Consider the following 18,304-nt stretch of genomic DNA (forward strand, 5'->3'; position numbering starts at 1 on the left):
CCAGGTGGGTGAGGCTAAATGAAGGGCTGTGGCAATGGCATCGTCCGTGGAGCGGTTTGGCAGATACGCGAACTGTAGGGGGTCCAGTGATGGTGGTAACTTGGTCTTGATGTTCCTCATGACTAGCTTCTCTATTGGGTGTGAGTGCGACAGGACGATAGTCATTGAGGTAAGACACTGTAGACTACTTTGGGACAGGGACAACGGTGGTTGTCTTGAGGCATGTAGGAACAACAGCGCTGCTCAGGGAAATGTTGAAGATGTCAGTGAAGACATCCACTAGCTGTTCTGCGCATTCCCTGAGCACCCTGCCAGGAATGTCGTCTGGTCCAGCAGCCTTCTGTGGATTAACTCTGCATAGAGTTCTCTTCACGTTGGCTGTGGATAGACAGAGTTGGGGGAGGGATGGTCGTTGGGGGGAGGGATGGTATTCCTTGCCGCTACGTTGTTTTGCACCTCAAACCGAGCATAGAAGTTGTTCAGCGCAGTGTCTTTGTCAAGAAGCCTTTTGTTTAGATCTGTGAAACTCTCCGTATGTTATGCTTTTCATGAGATTTATGTCGAATAAGCAATTCAGGAGGTGTGTGATGCCTCCACTCATGAAGGAATACACACACTTTGTGTATTACAGTATGTCTTTGGCCAGACCTGTACGAGTAAGGGCGCGCTTGTACTTGTCTCACCTCCAAATTCCTGCCACTACAAACTATTCAGGAATAGTGAAGCTGCACAAACACAGGTTTGTTGCACTGCGTAGGGTGGAAGAGACTCTTGGTATCTCTCCAGCAATGTTGTGAAGGAAGAGGGAATCTGCCAGATTTCTGGGGTGAATGTTGTTTTTGTGTGTTTTTTGTTGTATGAACACGGATCTTGTGTATAGCTAGTGCCTCTCCTAGGCAAGTTGTTATACCCTCCTGGGATATTTGCAGGCCCTATCCATAGCCTCATCCTGCCAAGACATTGCTCCTGGTATGGTTAAGGTAATTGTGCACCTCAAAATGGGTTATATCACAATATAATTCAGTTATGTTTTGTCAGGAATGTGATCACCCAATCCAGATTTAAAATTTCAAACAGTCTTTAATGTGAGCAGGCTTGAAACAGGGGATGCACAGTTCAGTATAACAGACAATCCAATAATCCACGCAACAGGCAAACTGGGCAATGTACAGGCAAAATAGAGGGTCATAGGGTCATCAGGTTTGAATAATCAAAATAACAGGCAAATCGGGCAATGTTGTGCAGGCAAAAAACAGTTTATAAAAACAGTGTCAAAACAGGGTCATAAACAGTTCAATAATCCAATACCATATGCAGAGCAGTAGAGGGCAGGAAGGAGCAACAACAGCAAAAACAGGCAGGGCCAAACGAGGTAGTAGTATCGCAGAGCAGGCAGAATCCAGGAGACCAGGAACAGGCAGAGACAAAACAGGTGTTGTGAGCCAGAAGTGAGAGCCACGAACTGGGAAGTGTGGGGATATACGCTAAAAATTTCCAATAAATGTGTTATCATATTCAGGTTTGTGGTGTATTCATAAACTATCGAAGAAACACTGGATTCTAGGCAAGAATATAGCACAGTGGATGGTATATTAGTACACCACAGATCACAGAGTTGTGTGAACAATGGTAAAAGATGCACATGCTCAGCTACAAAATCTAAATGTTTTCCATATGTAACAGGATTGTCTCTGCTTTGTGTTGTGTATCATTCACATTGAACAGCAATTTACACTAAAGGAAAGATTTATTCTGTTTGCAATACTGTACATTAAATCGCAGTGATCAGATTTGTTGCTGGGTGCAACAGTTTAGTCAGACCCACTACACTCTAGTTGCTTTATACTTGTGTATGTTGAGAGGAAAACCTGAAGTCTGGAGTTCTAAAATTATTTCATTTTCACAATACAAACCCGATTCCAAAAAACTTGGCACACTGTAGAAATTGTAAATAAAAACAGAATGCAATGATGTGGACGTTTCAAATTTCAATATTTTATTCAGAATACTATGAATAAAATAGATGACATATACAACATAGATGACACATTATGTTTAAACTGAGAAAATCATTTTAAGGGAACTGAATCATTTTAAGGGAAAAATAAGTAGATTTTAAATTTCATGGCATCAACACATCTCAAAAAAGTCTGCAAATGTCTGGGGACTGAGGAGACAAGTTGCTCAAGTTTAGGAACAGAAATGTTGTCCCATTCTTGTCTAATACAGGCTGCTAGTTGCTCAAATGTCTTAGGTCTTCTTTGTCACTTCTTCCTATTTATGATGCGCCAATTTTTTTTATGGGTGAAAGATGGACTGCAGGCTGGCCATTTCAGTACCATTTCTTCTACCAGCCATGATGTTGTAATTGATGCAGTATGTGGTCTGGCATTGTCATGTTGGAAAATGCAAGGTCTTCCCTGAAAGACGTCTGGAAGGGAGCATATGTTGTTCTAGAACTTGGATATACCTTTCAGCATTGATGGTGCCTTTCCAGATGTGTAAGCTGCCCATGCCACACGCAATCATGCAACCCTATACCATCAGAGATGCAGGCTCCTGAACTGAGCGCTGATAACAACTTGGGTTGTCCTTGTCCTCTTTAGTCCGGATGACATTGCGTCCCAGTTTTCCAAAAAAAACTTCTAATTTTTATTCGTCTGACCACAGAACAGTTTTACACTTTGCCACAGTCCATTTTAAATGAGCCTTGGCCCAGAGAAAATGGCTGCGCTTCTGGATCATGTTTAGATATGGCTTCTTTTTTGACCTATAGAGTTTAATACAATACGAAAAAGACTATACACAAAAGACCATAAACAGAAACAGTGCCCACCAGTGTAAATACTGTATGTTCAACAATATTGTGCAGCAATACTAGAATGAATACAGTGTCATAGCAGCAGGTCCCTGAGATAATGTAAAGGATTTTGCAAAACAGCAAATGACTGAAATGTAAGACAGTACTGTATGTGTAAAGAGCAAAAAGTGTGCAAAAACAGCATTTAAACAGGTTGATGGATGTGAACACCATGTAAACAGGTTGATAGATGTATATTGGAAGTGTGTGTATTTGGTGTAGGTCTATGCAGTCCATACAGTTGTGTGTATGTGTGTGTATGTTGTGCTCAGTACAGTTCAGTTTCAGTTATTAAGAGTCTGTTGGCTTGTGGGAAGAAACTGTTACACAGTCTGGTCGAAAAGGCTCGAATGCTTCGGTAACTTTTTCCAGATGGCAGAAGGGTGAAGATTGTGTGTGAGGGGTGTGTGGGGTCATCGACAATGCTGTTGGCTTTGTGGATGCAACGTGTTGTGTAAATGTCCATGATAGAGGGAAGAGAGACCCCTATGATCTTCTCAGCTGTCCTCACTATCTGCTGCAGGGTCTTGCGATCCGAGATGATGCAGTTCCCAAACCAGACAGTGATGTAGCGATTTTGGCTCGCGAAGCAAGGTAAATATTTATAAGTAACTATAACGTGTTATAGTGGCTTCTAAATATCTTAACCTAAGTTGAAATTAACGGTGCTGGAATTAAGGTTACGCTTATTTGGTCTGTTCGTCCGGCGAACAGGCCGCGTACCTTTATTAATTCTATGAAGGCAGTATCTTCCCGGCCAAGAAAGATTCGCTTTCCTTTTACTGTATATCGCAATTTAAATTAAATTAACTCAATAGAGCATGTAGTTCAGACCCGATGTTGCGGGTACCTTAATTTGTGAGCGAGACTCAGAGACAAATCACCTGTGGCTCAAAATTATGACATTTAATGAATGAGACAAACACAACATAAAACTAACTACACAAACAAACAAAAGGAATAGGGAAAACGAAAATGAAAAATAAAATAAAACAAAAGAAATTAAAATTGGGGAAAGGGAGGAAGAGACTGGAAAGAAGAAACTAGAGAAAGGAAGGAAAGGAAATGGCAAGCTTAGACTCAAAAATTAATCACACCCTAACTGGGAAATCGTCACAGAAACTTAAATTCACCTTAAGATTCAATGAAAGATTCCTACTTAAAATTACGCATCTAAATTGATTGGTAGAGGAACAGCTACTTGCATTGGTTTGCGGCACAAGAATCTGGATGTAATGGAGAAATCTCAGTCAGAGTGGGGTCAGGCGTTCTTCCTGGAGGTTCTGGAGAGTGGAGCTTGCCGGAACTTCTATGAAGGAAGATGGAGTCGTCTCTAAGCTGTTCCAAAAGTCTGACCACGGATTAGTGGTGTTTCTGACAATTTAAAGGTCGCGAACTCCACCCATCTTTGGGAAGATGACCAATACTTCGGTCAGGATTTTGAAGGGAAAAACTCCCTTTGTTTCAGGTGTCTGTGGGCGTGGTTTAGCTATCAAACTTTTAGATGACTTTAAAGTTTGATCCAGGGTGTATTAAGATGGTATGGTGCCTTTCGTGCTCAAATAAAATACACCAGTGCTTGAAAAATGAGTAACCGATAATTTTGTGGTCATTTGGATACTAAACATGAAGAGTAATGACGGTATGAAGGCAGTGGTACATTACATACATAGATCATTAATCAAGGCAAAGATAAAGGCAAAGAAACATAAATGAAACCTAAACAAGATGCACTTTCATTAGGGAAGTAAAAAAAAGAAAACGATAGCTTCGTATACATTCTGACATCAGACCTTAAAGGGGCATACGGCATTAGAACAGGTATACATTAACATGCCATGATCAGTAAGATACGATGATAGAGTATAACGGATTTTAAAATACAATGTTGTTTCTTGACACATGAATAAAATACACCCTTGTCAGGAAATTAAGGAGCAAATAATTTTAAGTCAGGCAAGCCTTAAAAGAAGAAACACATTACAAAAAGGGTTATAAGAATGAGAACCTTAGAGTACCTTATCTTGGGTTTTATTAGTAAAAGGAATGTCTCATTGTGTTTTGTGTGTGTGTGTGTGTGTGTGTGTGTGTGTGTGTGTGTGTGTGTGTGTGTGTGTGTGTGTGTGAGAGAGAGAGTTCGTGTGTGTGTGAGAGTTCTGTTTGCAGGCCCCAATGAGCCGCATGGGGTTATCTGGTCTTTGTGGAGACTCCAGACATTCTGGAGCCAGGTGTGGGTGTAAAACTGGGTTGCTCATCGGTTAATTGAGGAGTAGATGTTGAAATTTAGGGTGCCTGGGACATGAAATCTAAAATGACTGGTACAAGACGCTACAGTGATGAAGCTGCTCAGAATGCTCTCAATTGTATGGCTTTTTTCAATGGTGTAAAAAGTAGTCAGGATGGGGGAGTGAGATGTGCCTTTCTCAGCCTTTGTAAGAAGTAGAGATGCTGCTGGGCTTTCTTGGTGATGGAGCTGGTGTTGAGTGACCAGATGAAGTTCTCCGCTAGATGAACACCAAGAAATTTGGTGCTCTTGATGATCTCTACAGATGATCCCTCAATGTTCAGCGGAGAGTGGTCGCTCAAAGAGAGTGGCTTTGAATTAAGTCAATCAGCTTTTCTTTTCACTCTTTTCATTCTTTTCACTGCCATTTGTGTATGATATGATTGATGGATGACCTTTTACCATTTGCTTTCTAAATAGCTGAATAAATAAATAAACAAACAAACAAACAAACAAATAAATAAATAGGATTTTATATGTAAAAGGAAACCTCTAGTACGGGGAAATCTGTCTTGTACATTTGCTTACTCTACAAGATTTAGCAGTTCTAGGATGCTCTCCACTGTTTATTATTATACTTTAAAGTTCCTAAATTACAGAGGCACCTCAGAGCTGATCAAGTTGTAATTAATTGTTAACCTGGAAGGGGCCACAGCTGCAGTTCCAAAAAAAAAAAAAAATGCCTGTGATATAAGGGCCAAAAAAATGCATGAATGTTTACTCAACCTAAAAGTGTTCTGGTAAGAGCATGAATGCGATTGGACACTTCACTTTAGGTAGTCCCACAAGTAATTGATCATGTAAGTAAGTTAATTTTGTCAGAGCTGGGTTTTTCAGTGTGTACACAGTTACATCATAAGCAGTACAATGATTCTGGCATGTTTAAAATCATACATTTTGTAAATTCACTTTGCCTAGTAAACTCTTCTCATATTCCATTAATGCAAGACATATTAATTTGCTATGTTTTGCAGTACAAATTATAATACCATTTTTTAAAAAGAGAAAAAACTCAAATCAATATAATTGGTAAAGGTGACAGTGTATGTGTCATGACGTGAGAATAAAAGCGGACCCAAACGCAGGATGGCAAAAATAACAGGGTTTAATAACGAAAAAACATGAAACATAACATAGACTAGACCAAACAAAGACAACAGTTGATTCCGCGCTGCACAAGGCAACGCGGCACAGTTAAATACAAAAAGACAATGTGACACGATTAGGAACAGGTGTGAAGACAGGGAGTGGCAGACGAAGGCGGGGCAGACACGTGACGAGGAACATAAACAAAAGGCACATGGCCAACACTCCAGGCTGAGTCCTGACAGAGCCCCCAATCCCCCCCCCCCCCCCATCCCCGGCGCGGCTCCCAACGTGCCAACCCGTCTTGATAGTCCCGACGGGGTCCGGGTGGGGGGAGCAAGGCACACAAGAAAAAAAAATCCTCCACAAAACAGAGAATACATGGGGCAAAACACGGGCCTGCAACACCCCCCACGGACAGGAAGTGGGGCGACGTCCTCCACGGAAACCAAATGTGAAGCGACGCCCCCCACCGGACAAATGTGGGGCGATGTCACAGGACACCGAAAACACAAAACAAAACTCGCGCTGGAGACATGACCCCCAACCCGGAAGTGAGGCGGCACCCCCCGCGGAGAAACTGGATGCGGAGCGGCATACCTCACCGAAAAAATGTGGACCGATGTCACCAAACCCGCGAAGTCCAGGGGGGAAAAAAAAACAAAAATGCTCCCACGATAAGCCGGTCCGAGCTATAGCCATACAGCCAAAAATAACAGGGTTTAATAATGAAAAAACATGAAACATAATGCAGACTAGACCAAACAAAGACAACAGTTGATTCCACGCTGCACAAGGCAACGCGGCACAGTTAAATACAAAAAGACAATGAGACACGATTAGGAACAGGTGTGAAGACAGGGAGAGTCAGACAAATGCGGGGCAGACACGTGACGAGGAACATAAACAAAAGGCACATAGCCAACAGTCCAGGCTGAGTCCTGACAGTGCTGTATGATCTGGAATTATCAGTATAGTTAACACTTTTTTGGCATGCGTGTTTACCTCCACAAAACACATTTTTACTACACACCTCATTCTTTTTTTGAGGGACTTATGACACTAAAAAGTCATATCCCTCTGCAGTGTTTAATGCTTCCTTTTCAGTTCTCCCTGATATATTCATTTTTGTTTGGAAAATTTTGGAGGTTTGGATTTCCATAAGAACTCTATTACAACTGCCTCTGCAATTCATCTGTTGTACTGGGTGAACCTAAGTAGTCTAAATAAGAAGAGACATAGTATCCGAGAAAATTATGAACTGACCCAAATGTTGTCGATAACAACAGAAGAACTATAAAACTAAATAGAACAAAAAAGCTGGGAAGTATTATATAATTCATTTGGCACATGTTGGAATTCAAGCTGGTCAACCAATTTAAAGGGAACAGGCTTAAAGATGTGTTCCAAGTCGCCTCAAACAAACTGACACTATCTGAGAGTGTACATGCACACATGCTTTCTGTCTTTTTGTCTTGTCTTTGTTCCTGTTTTGTGTGTTTTAGTTAATAAATCAGGTTTTTTTAGATATCCTGCACTTGGGTCTGTGTTTATCCTTGCATCGCTGACAGTTAAAGAGAGTTTTTCACATTTCACAGCAATAATGAAGATTGACAATCAGTATTAGCATAAGCAAAGGACTAAAGGACTACGCTATTCAATAATACAAAACAAATGTTAAAAATCCCAAATTTGGCACTGCTTTCTGATTTGAAGAAGTTGAAAAGTCAGATAATAATAATAATAATAATAATAATAATAATAATAATAATAATAATAATAATAATAATGCAATATTGCTTTCCTCTGAGTTCCTCTGAGTTTTGCTGTCCTAACATGCAGCATGAGCAGCAAAATTAAAAATAAGCTAAGCAGGTTGACTGACTTCATGTGTCACAGAAGAAGCATTTGTTAAGATTCACCCTTCATGACTGGTAGCTGTCAGGTGATAGGGGAGAGCTGACTGGGGGAAGCTGACTGGGGGAAGCTGATAGAGGGAAGTCGTGGCCTAATGGTTAGAGAGTCTGACTCTAAGGTTGTGGGTTCGAGCAAGGCACCAAACTCCCCAACTGCTCCCCGGGCGCCGCAGCATTAATGGCTGCCCACTTCTTCGGGTGTGTGTTCACGGTGTGTGTGTGTGTGTGTGCACTTTGAATGGGTTACTGTAAATGCAGAGAAAAAATTCTGAGTATGGGTATTCAGCCGTACTTACTTACTCAGACCATACTTAGCTGTATGTCACGTCACATCACTTCACTTCACTTCACTTCACTTCACTTCACTTCACTTCACTTCACTTCACTGGTTGATTGGAATTCCAACCATGGGAGAAAATTGAAAATCAAATAAATAAACAAACAAACAAACAAACAAATAAATAAATGAATGAATGAACAAATAAATAAATAAAAAACATTTTTGCATGAATCATTTAGGTCAAAACCAAATGTATTTACTATGTATTTTTAATTAAAGAAGATGTATTTGTTACAAAAGTATGTTACAGTAGTGTACTCAATTCCATGTGTTTTCCAGATTCTGTTTTTGTTTTGTGGTTTTGTTACTCAGACCTTAGGCATGTAAACTGTTATTAAACCTTATACCATCATCTTTCAAGGATACATGAAGGTGAGTTGAAGTTGTAAAATCTGCACTAATTATGTTTTAAATGGTAATTACCGTAGAATTTACTTGAGATCTATGTACATGATTTACATGATGCTTTGGGTTGGAAAGATATTTCATTATTACTGTTGCCCAGATTTAATTTAGTCTGTATGTGATTCATCGGTTCATATTTCAAGCATTATCCACTGGCTTGGCATCTCAAGACTATTCTAAGCATATACTGAGGTGGCCTTGAGGTCCCCCGCTTTGCAGTGACATGACAGCAATGAATTGCATAAAGCTCTGGCACTGTGCCTTGGCTAAGAAGCGCTTATGAAGGTCAGGCTGGCAGGACTCAGGCAGTCTGTCAGATTCATGTTGTCCCCTATCCCACCCCACCCCCTGGGCAGCTTACATAGATCAAGTGTGCTCATGATGAGAAGTGTAGGCTACTCTGGACAGATTAGGCTTTTGCAGCCTTTGATTTAGACCGAAGCATATTATATGTATATTATTGTACTATTATAGTCTGTCCCAAGATCTAAGCAGATCAGTAGGCATAGTCACCAATGCTAGTGCCAGTGTCTACAATTGATTTCATAAAGAGTGCAGTGCAATCTGTACATCAGTGGAAGTAGAAGGGAACATAGGGGGAGGGGAAGGGGTGCACATTATTTATGTACCAATATTATTGGATATTATCACTGACATATCACATCCCTTGCAGGCACCATTAGCCAGGCTTTATCCCGCTTAGTATTTCTACCACCTGCGACCACTGTTCTCTGGGCCCAAGACATATTACTATTGTATTTTCATGTTGTAAGTGAATGAATCACAAATGGATTGTAAACAATAACAACTACTACTTCTACTTCTAATTATTATTATTATTATTATTATTATTATTATTATTATTATTATTATTATTATTATTATTATTATTATTATTTGCTGAAAGCTCTTACTCGTGAAATATAATTTGGCACTAGCAGGTTGGCAGCGTATTTGATGTATATTATCATTACATATCAGGCTGGAAGTAGATGCACTAAAGCCTCTGTTTTTACATGCAGTATTTTGGACAGTGATGAGATAAACTAGATGTCATGATTGCAAAAATTATTAAGAGCTATAAGCATTGCATGATAACTAAAAGGTAAGGGGACAGATATAAAGGGGACAGATATAAGCATTGTTATCAATGTCTTTAGACATATGACACTTAATAAATATATACGCTACTATTTATTCACAGAAATTCTACAGATCAAGGCTTTTCTGGAACTTTCTGGAACATGGAATTTTCCTACTATCTTTTACCATCTGATTGATGGCAAACAATTAGACACCACTTGTGATTAGGAATATTAATTGTGCAATAAAATGCATTTGTAATCATTCTGTTCAGACCACTTATGAAAGTTTTGTAAGAACATTTTTCTGGTGCTTCTGAATTTGTTCATATGCCAACTGATGTTATTTGTTCATATGCGAAGCTGATATTATTCCTGATTCCAGCCATCAGATCTAGAGGAAGAGTGTTCATACTTTGTTACAGTGCAGCATATCAAACTGAGAGAACAGCACTGACCTTTCAACAGTAATGAGCTGGTTTCAGACAAGTGGCCTTAGTTAATCTGACAGACAGAAGAAACATGCAGTTTTGGTGTATACTGGCATGTACATAAGAACAAACTCAGCAAAACTAGATTGTTAAAGATTGGATAAAAATCAGGTGATTTTTTTTTCTAATCTTCAGCAGTCCAGTTTGGGGGTGAGCCTGTACACCTCAAGGTTTGATGTTATGTGCATGGTGAGTTGAATCATATTAATGACCAATCAAGTTAATCCCCCAAATAGTCTGGGGGAGCAATAAGCGAGATCGAGGAGGAGGGAGCGAGGCAGGTGGGGGGCAAGAGGCACAAGGCAAGGCAAGTGGGCAGAGAAAGACAAATGACGTGACGGGTGACGTCCACAGTCAAGTAAAAAAAAAAAAGAAAATCAAAAGTCCAGGGAAAAAATCAGTTAAAGGAGAAAAAGTATAGTCCGTAAAAGTAGCTCTACAGATAGTAGGTGCCAGGCAAGAGGCTATTCCACTGGGTCTGTTAAACCCAGACCCTAATGCAGGGATAGGTAAAAACACGATTAATTAAATAAAACATCTGGAAAACACTGGGGGAAATAAAAAAAACTAAACTCAAAAAACAAGACAGAGACCATGACAACAATACAATGATGAGGATTCCGGGCTTCCCAAGGCAACATGGCCAGAACGAAAAGGGAAGACAATAAGAGACACAAAAAATAGGTGTGCAGAGGTATGGAGGAAAGACTAGAGTGGGGCAGAGACCTGAACACAAACATAAACAAAACACATGGCATGAGTAAAAAATCTAGGTGTGATGCTGACACTAAATGATTCTATTTCTAATCTTCAATGGTTAAGCCTGTCCCTTGAGTATAATCCTTTTTTCAACTTCCAAGACTAGAACCTGATGTCGACTTCTGTTGTTGTAGCCTATGAACCTCAAGGTTCAATGTTTTGTTCATGCTGAGTTGCTTTTCCTCTCAGCACAGTTACGTTAATTCTGGAGTGCTTAATTCTTTCTGTCAGTTCAAAACAATGTGGCTGTTGTGTGTTAAGTCCTATGCCAAACTGTGCATTGCCAAATATTGGAAACACTCAACAAACCTCAAAGATTTTAAGCATCTATTAGTTGCCATTCAAGCTTGTCTCGTGATTATATTATCAGAAATATATTATATATATGTTAGTTCTTGTAGAAATGATATAGTTGTAATGAACAGAAGACAATGAACGAACAGATGAAATCAAAACCAGTGTTTATTGATAGTTCAGGTCTGAGGTAAAGCTGCAAAGCTTGGAGACGTGGTGAAGGAAGCTTCGCCCGTGCTCCGATAAACACACGCTCGAGAAGGAGTTGAATCTGGTAACGTGCAGAACAGGATCTGGAAACTCTACTGAGAAGAAGAATGAGAGAGTCGAGTTAGTAAGCATAGCATACTATACTGGACGGTGAATGAAGGTGAGAGCGTGGCTTAAATAGTCTGTGAGCATTAGTGTTGAGTGACACCAGGTGATGATTATCAGAACTCCGGTGATTGAGATCTGAAGGAAGTGTCGTGAGAACCTGGCATATCCATGACAATAGTAAAAGGGCATGCAGTAAATAATTAGGTGATTTGTCAGGACTTTGGCCATGTGATTTTGTTTATGTTTTCTGTCACGTGTCTGCCTTGCCCTTGTCTCTTCACACCTGTTCCTCATGTGTCTAATTGTGATTAGTATTTAGTTGAGCCGCGTTGCCTTAAGCAGCGCGGAATCCTCTGTTGCTGTCCTCTAATGTCATCCCTTGTTGCGTCCTGTGTCATGTCTTTGTTCCTGTTTTGTGTTTTTATTTAATAAATCCTGTTTTCTTTTACGTTGTCCTGCATTTGGGTCTGTTTTATTCCCCGTCACTGACGTGATTTGGCCTATTCATTATTGTATGTCAATTTTATTTTTGGCATCTATACAATTCTATTAGTAATTATTGCTCCATTTAAAAGAATATATATATATATATATATATATATATATATATATATATATATATATATATATATATATATATATAATTGACATTGCTATTCGATGTTGCTAAATGATGTTTGAAGTTTGCGTACAGTGTTTTGTGGGTACGTATTTTATATCTGCCATTTTTGGGCTTATTTTATTAAACATTGAGGGGTTTTAAAATACAGAATTGTCAGCCCTTACTTTATGATACAGCCATTTTCAAAAAGCTATTGTGTAGATTTTAGTTAACTTTTAACCAACTTTTAACTTTTAACCAACTTTAGATACAGCTATAGTATCTATTGATGTACAAAGGAACCCTCTAAAAAGTGTGTATTCAGAGCAACGTACAAATGTGTAGTGTTTTGCAGATAAGCAAAGCATTGTATTGCTCTTCTATTCAGTACATAGACATTTAACACAATTATTTCTTTATTATTTATTTATTGAATATATTAAAGCAATCATTTTGAACAATATGAATTTGAAATCATGATTATTTGTCTCATTAAGCCGATTTAAAGAATTGTTTTTGTGGTACATTACGTTTTTAGAATTCAGAAAGTTTTCTTTCACAGTGGAGCTCCTAAACCCACATTATTTAAAAAATATTTACTTCTTAGGCAGAATAATGCAATAAACCAGACCAATAAAACAGAATAAAAAGTCAAATGCAAATAAAAACACAATACCAGTAAAAGTTAAAAAAATAAAATAAAATCTGAAAACCAACTAATTAGTCTGTTCATCACAGGATCTTTATCACACCCAGGACAGTCGTGAAAATGTTTTACTATTGACACTAACAATTTGCAGGAGGTCACTGAAAATGCATCATTTTCTTTATTAAATGAAACACAAACTAAGCAAACAATGTCACTCCTAGATGGAAACTAAGAAAACTGGGAGCTATTTACCAAAATTAATACACATAAGATGCTGTAACAGAAATATCAGTCTACCAAAACAAATGATGCTAAGCAACTAAGGGAAGAAAACATTTTGTAGAGAGCTTACTCACAAGAGAAATTGAAAACAGGAAAAAGGTGGGATAAATGAATAAGTAGTTGGAGAAGGATGCCCTCTGATGCTGTGGCAGTGAACTGTATATGGTGGACATGACAAACACACTTCTTTTTTCACTTCTCAGCCAAGGCAGTTTTTGGATATATGAAGATGAATAAAATTTATTCACAATGATGCATGCAATTATGATTGAAGTTATATTATCCCAATGCTTTTCTAAATAGTTGAAGTTCCTCAACAAATAGCTGAATATTAAGATACTTTAGGATACTGGTCCATATCGAAATTGGTTCTTTTTATCATTAAACTGGCAATCTAAATTCTGACTGATTCTAAAATGCTTACATTGACTATTTTATACGACTCATATTTTATTAATGATACCTGAATTTTATAATACAGTATGTGAGAATGTTAGTGAAGTTAACAGAGAACAATATTGTAGAGAAACACTATTATTATTCCCCACGATGTACTGTATGCAAAATTTTATGTTCTGACAGCAAATCAGAGCAACTCAGACACCAGCAAAGTAAACTGTAAAACCAACCTGAACTTATGCAAAATTTTGGAATTCTTACATTTTCCCCCAACATCATACTGTACATCTCAGCAGAACTGAAATTAACCCACTTTCCAAGACATTTAAAGTACATCCATAGTAATTGCTAAAGTCTTTTTAGAGGCACAAGCATGAAGGTGCTATTTTAGTCCTGAGGCCAAAGAATGATTCAGTAAGACTGAAACTAAAATATGTGTGTAGTAATAACTCCATCTGTGTTGCATTTGTTGAGGTTAATGATCTAAATGATGAAAAGGCCTATATCAGTTTTTTAAGAACTTTAGCTATCAGCAATCAGTAAAGAGTAACTAAATGATTGTAGTTACATTTAAAGTTCTCATGTACATCACTACAGTGTGCTTCTGTGCAACAAATTATGACTGTTGAAAAATATAAAAAAAATGCATAACTCATAATGTTTTATAATGTAATAAATGTGTTGATATTATGCAAAGTACCTTACACCCTCTTTATGTTTAAAATGTTTAATTATTACTATTGTTGATTAATAATTTTATTTTTTAATACTTACCAAGGCTAAGAACTCTCATGCCTAAACAATTTATTAAAGATTATATTAACTGTGAATCTACTAAGGGTTCCCCAACTATGCATATCAAAGTCAAAACCTCTATAAAATAAGACAGATTTTCTACTTTTTTGTTTTTTCACAGACCAAATCAATAGTGGACACATTAGCAATATGAGGATGAATGCAATCTTTTTAAAATGTTGTACACAATCATATCTGATAATAAATATAGTTTCCCATCATTATTTGTATTAGTGTTATTCACAAATCACACAAAGATCTTTAACAGTAAAAACACTATGAGATCTGAAAATCATTTTTAATATTGAACATTAATACATAACTTTAAGATTGAAAGCACTTTACCTGGATGTCAGAAGTTCCTCCTTCACACACGGCTACTGTTTCAGCATCAATTTCAACTGCTTATATGGGTATATGCATCATCCTTGTGGTTCCTAGGGACAGTATACCAAATATCCGGTTATTGACTTTCATGAATTGTTTCAGACTCTTTGTTGGGGGTGGGGGGTGGGGGTTCGGGCAGATGGGGTGTGGGGTGGGAATCACAAGGTTAAAAAAGAACCCCAGATCAATAGAGTTGGCTGAGATGACAAAGGGTTTGAAGGTCAGCACTTGTGGTCCCTTTGAGCAGATAATACCGGAACATAATCAATCTCATCTGATTTAATCTGTTCCTCTATCTTGGCTCGTTTTTCTCTCCTCCCCTGGTCAGTTCTTTTCATTTTTGAGCCAGAGATTGCATTTTCCTCTAGAAACTCGGTGAAAAGAATGAGGATAAATTCATAGAATGTTGATATAGTGAGAAGAGAACTTACATGCTCAGGTCAAGAGAGAATGAACTTCTATTAGATGTAAAACATTTAAAAATAACAGCTAATATGGACAGATCAAAATCAATAATAACAGATGAATAACTTGGCAGGAGAAAAAAGTTGTAAAATACTTTAAGATCCTGGAAAAAGTACAGGATAAACTAATACCTAATAATTATCATCTCATTACAGAACAGCATGCTAAAGCATGTGCATACATTCACTGTAATGGTTCTCATACAATGAATTTAATGATATGTTGTATCTGTATTTGTTCTAAAGGTTTATTGCAAGGATCTAGCAAATCAAGGGATAAGAAACACCTTGGCTTATTTTCATCTTAAAAATCTTTAGAGATGTGGGTAACACAAGGTGAAAGACTATTACAGGATCCGGGAGAAAATAAACCCTATGGCAATCAACATGGCACCATTGATTAACCCATGTAAATTGGCACTGTGCCTTGCACAGATTTCTTTTCTTACAAAAGTTTACTGCCAAATTAGTTAAAGGCTTTTAATATGATTTGTAAGTGGCCACACTTAATTATGAGAAATTAAGCAAATTTTAAGCAAATATTCCCCCTAGAATAAAGCATATGCCATTGACACATATACTTCAAAAATCCATTCTTACATTTACAGCCTTTGATTCTCATTTTTTCCCACAATGAGACATAGATGAAAGAATTTAGAAAAAATATGCAGAACCAAAGTAATGGTTCTCATTTAAAAGAATCTGAAGCATTAAATGTATTAATGAGGAATGTAGACACTACTGGGCATGCATTGCATTGCAGGCAAGGATGTTCATCACAAATTTCTTTTTATATTTAATTCTGCTAATTTAGACACTGAAAAAATATAATCGGTGTTATTATATTCCAGTTAATGAAATTACAATGAAATTAACTGAATAACTCAAAGGAATTTTTATAAGTTTTAAATTTTAACTTTTCAAAGAACCCTATTATAAACTGTGTACCTAGAACAACTATAAAGATTAAATTTAACTTGCTTGCTATATATGCATCACACCAGTAGCCCAATGAAATCAAACAACTGTTGCACTATCCAATAAAGATTGTATTACAGTGCCATATGGTAATGTATTACAATTTGAATTCTGTGTCACTATCAGCGGCAAAGCGCTACCAGCAAACACCTTTACTGTTGTCTGTGTTTTCCTTTGTTTCTGTATGCTGTCATTCCCTGCTGTTAATTGTTGGCCCTGCCCATTTATTTGTTACCATGGACATTAATTGCACTCAATCTCTTCCCCAGGTGTTTTGCCCTAATCTTTGATTGTCTCCGCCTTGTGATTGGTTTTTGTTCACTATATCTACTCTGTTTGTCCACTTCCCTGGTGTTAGTTGTTGTTTGGTGTAGTATGTTGTCTGTTCCTGTTCCCTGTTCTGCTCAGTGTTCTGCCCTGTTTTGCCTGCCTGTTTCTTGTTTTGTTTATTAAATAGTAAACTGCATTTGGATCCTCACTTGCCTTTGTCTAATCATGACAACCATATTCCTGTCCTATTCAGGCATCCATTCATAACAGTGAAATAAACAATAATGATGCTAAGAACTTGAAGTGACTAAAGAATAGCTTGGATGTGTTTAGATGAAAAGGCTTGGATCCTTTGGACAGATTGTGTTTGTCACTCTTAGAAAAGATTCATTCTAATACATCACCTTTCAATAGATCTACTTGTATAAACTTGTTTAGAGATAAACAGTGTGAAAATGAAATACAGGTGTAGGTTTATAGTTTTCCTGGTACTGTAGTCCATACGCATAAAACTAATATTTTTAGCACAATCCAAACAGTGCTGTTGGCAACAGAGGCCATTGGCAAACAAGCCTCCTTTCACGCTCTCTCTCTCTCTCTCTCTCTCTCTCTCTCTCTCTCTCTCTCTCTCTCTCTCTCTCTCTCTCTCTCTCTCTCTGGAGACTCTTATAGTAGTGTGTCGACACAAAATATCGGCTGCTGTGGATCAGCTGTGAGCCTGCGGGACTGGGATTCTGCCTGTGCTTATTTGGATGAATGAATTATTAATGCGCTTCTGATTTTCCTCAAGCTCCAGCTTTGCTGATAGATATTCCAACAGACTTTCAGTGTATGTAACACTGAACTTCACTGCAGCGCTGCAACCTCTTATTATTATTTTTTTTTCAGATGACAGAATCTAATGTTCACACAAGAACCTTGGACAGGCAATAAAAGTGAAAGTGTGAGTTTGGATAATGAAGATGTCCATTTTGCAATCATGGGCAGCCCTAACCCTGCTGTCACTCAATAGCTACCTCACAGGTACAGTGTTTTCCCAGTATCCATTAACACCGCATGTGATGTACTTAATTTCTATTTCTGCACAGCACAAGATGAGGTTGGTGCTTTATTGCACTGCAACTGATCTACTTTACTCTTTCTTTTTTCAAATAGAACACACTAGGATTAAGTTTCTTCAATTGCCCATATGGCTTCTTTTTTTGTACTTCTTAATGGAGTATGTAATCAAACTTTACTTTGAAGACAATTTTCAAGATCTTGACAAATTTCACACAATTCCCTAGAAATGATGAAACCCATTCAATGAAAAGTCTTGGCCTTGACCTGCTATTACTAGTCACACTGACCTGAATGATTGCAAACCTTCATAGACTCACTTAATCCACTCCTCCAGCATTGTGTGTTTTATACTTAGAAGAATAGGTGGCTCAAGAACTTCCTCCCTGCGGTGAAGACGACCACCTTTCCCAGAACAAGCGGCCATGATCTAAATGGATCATTAATTCCCTTAATTTAAAGGACATATAAAAAGGCAAAGGAAAGGAAAAAATGAATGAGGAGACATAAGGCCCTCACCTCAGGCAAACAGGCCAGTTCTATTAGCCTGACTATGTGGGAGGGAGCATTTTACTTTGTCCTTGT

The 18,304-nt window shown here is 38.0% G+C and overlaps 1 protein-coding gene across 1 annotated transcript in view; it reads left to right on the plus strand.

Moving 5' to 3' along the window:
- The window catches only part of LOC113643082 (contactin-4), a 162,804-nt gene that overhangs the window by 59,819 nt on the left and 84,681 nt on the right, over nucleotides 1-18,304 (plus strand). Inside the window, exon 2 of the mRNA XM_047813108.1 lies at nucleotides 17,549-17,683. Coding sequence (XP_047669064.1) covers nucleotides 17,617-17,683 — 67 coding nt within the window. The 5' untranslated portion in view covers nucleotides 17,549-17,616. The remainder of the gene's footprint in view (nucleotides 1-17,548; nucleotides 17,684-18,304) is intronic.

This window comes from Tachysurus fulvidraco, chromosome 5, assembly GCF_022655615.1.
Source record: "Tachysurus fulvidraco isolate hzauxx_2018 chromosome 5, HZAU_PFXX_2.0, whole genome shotgun sequence".
NCBI lineage: Eukaryota > Metazoa > Chordata > Actinopteri > Siluriformes > Bagridae > Tachysurus > Tachysurus fulvidraco.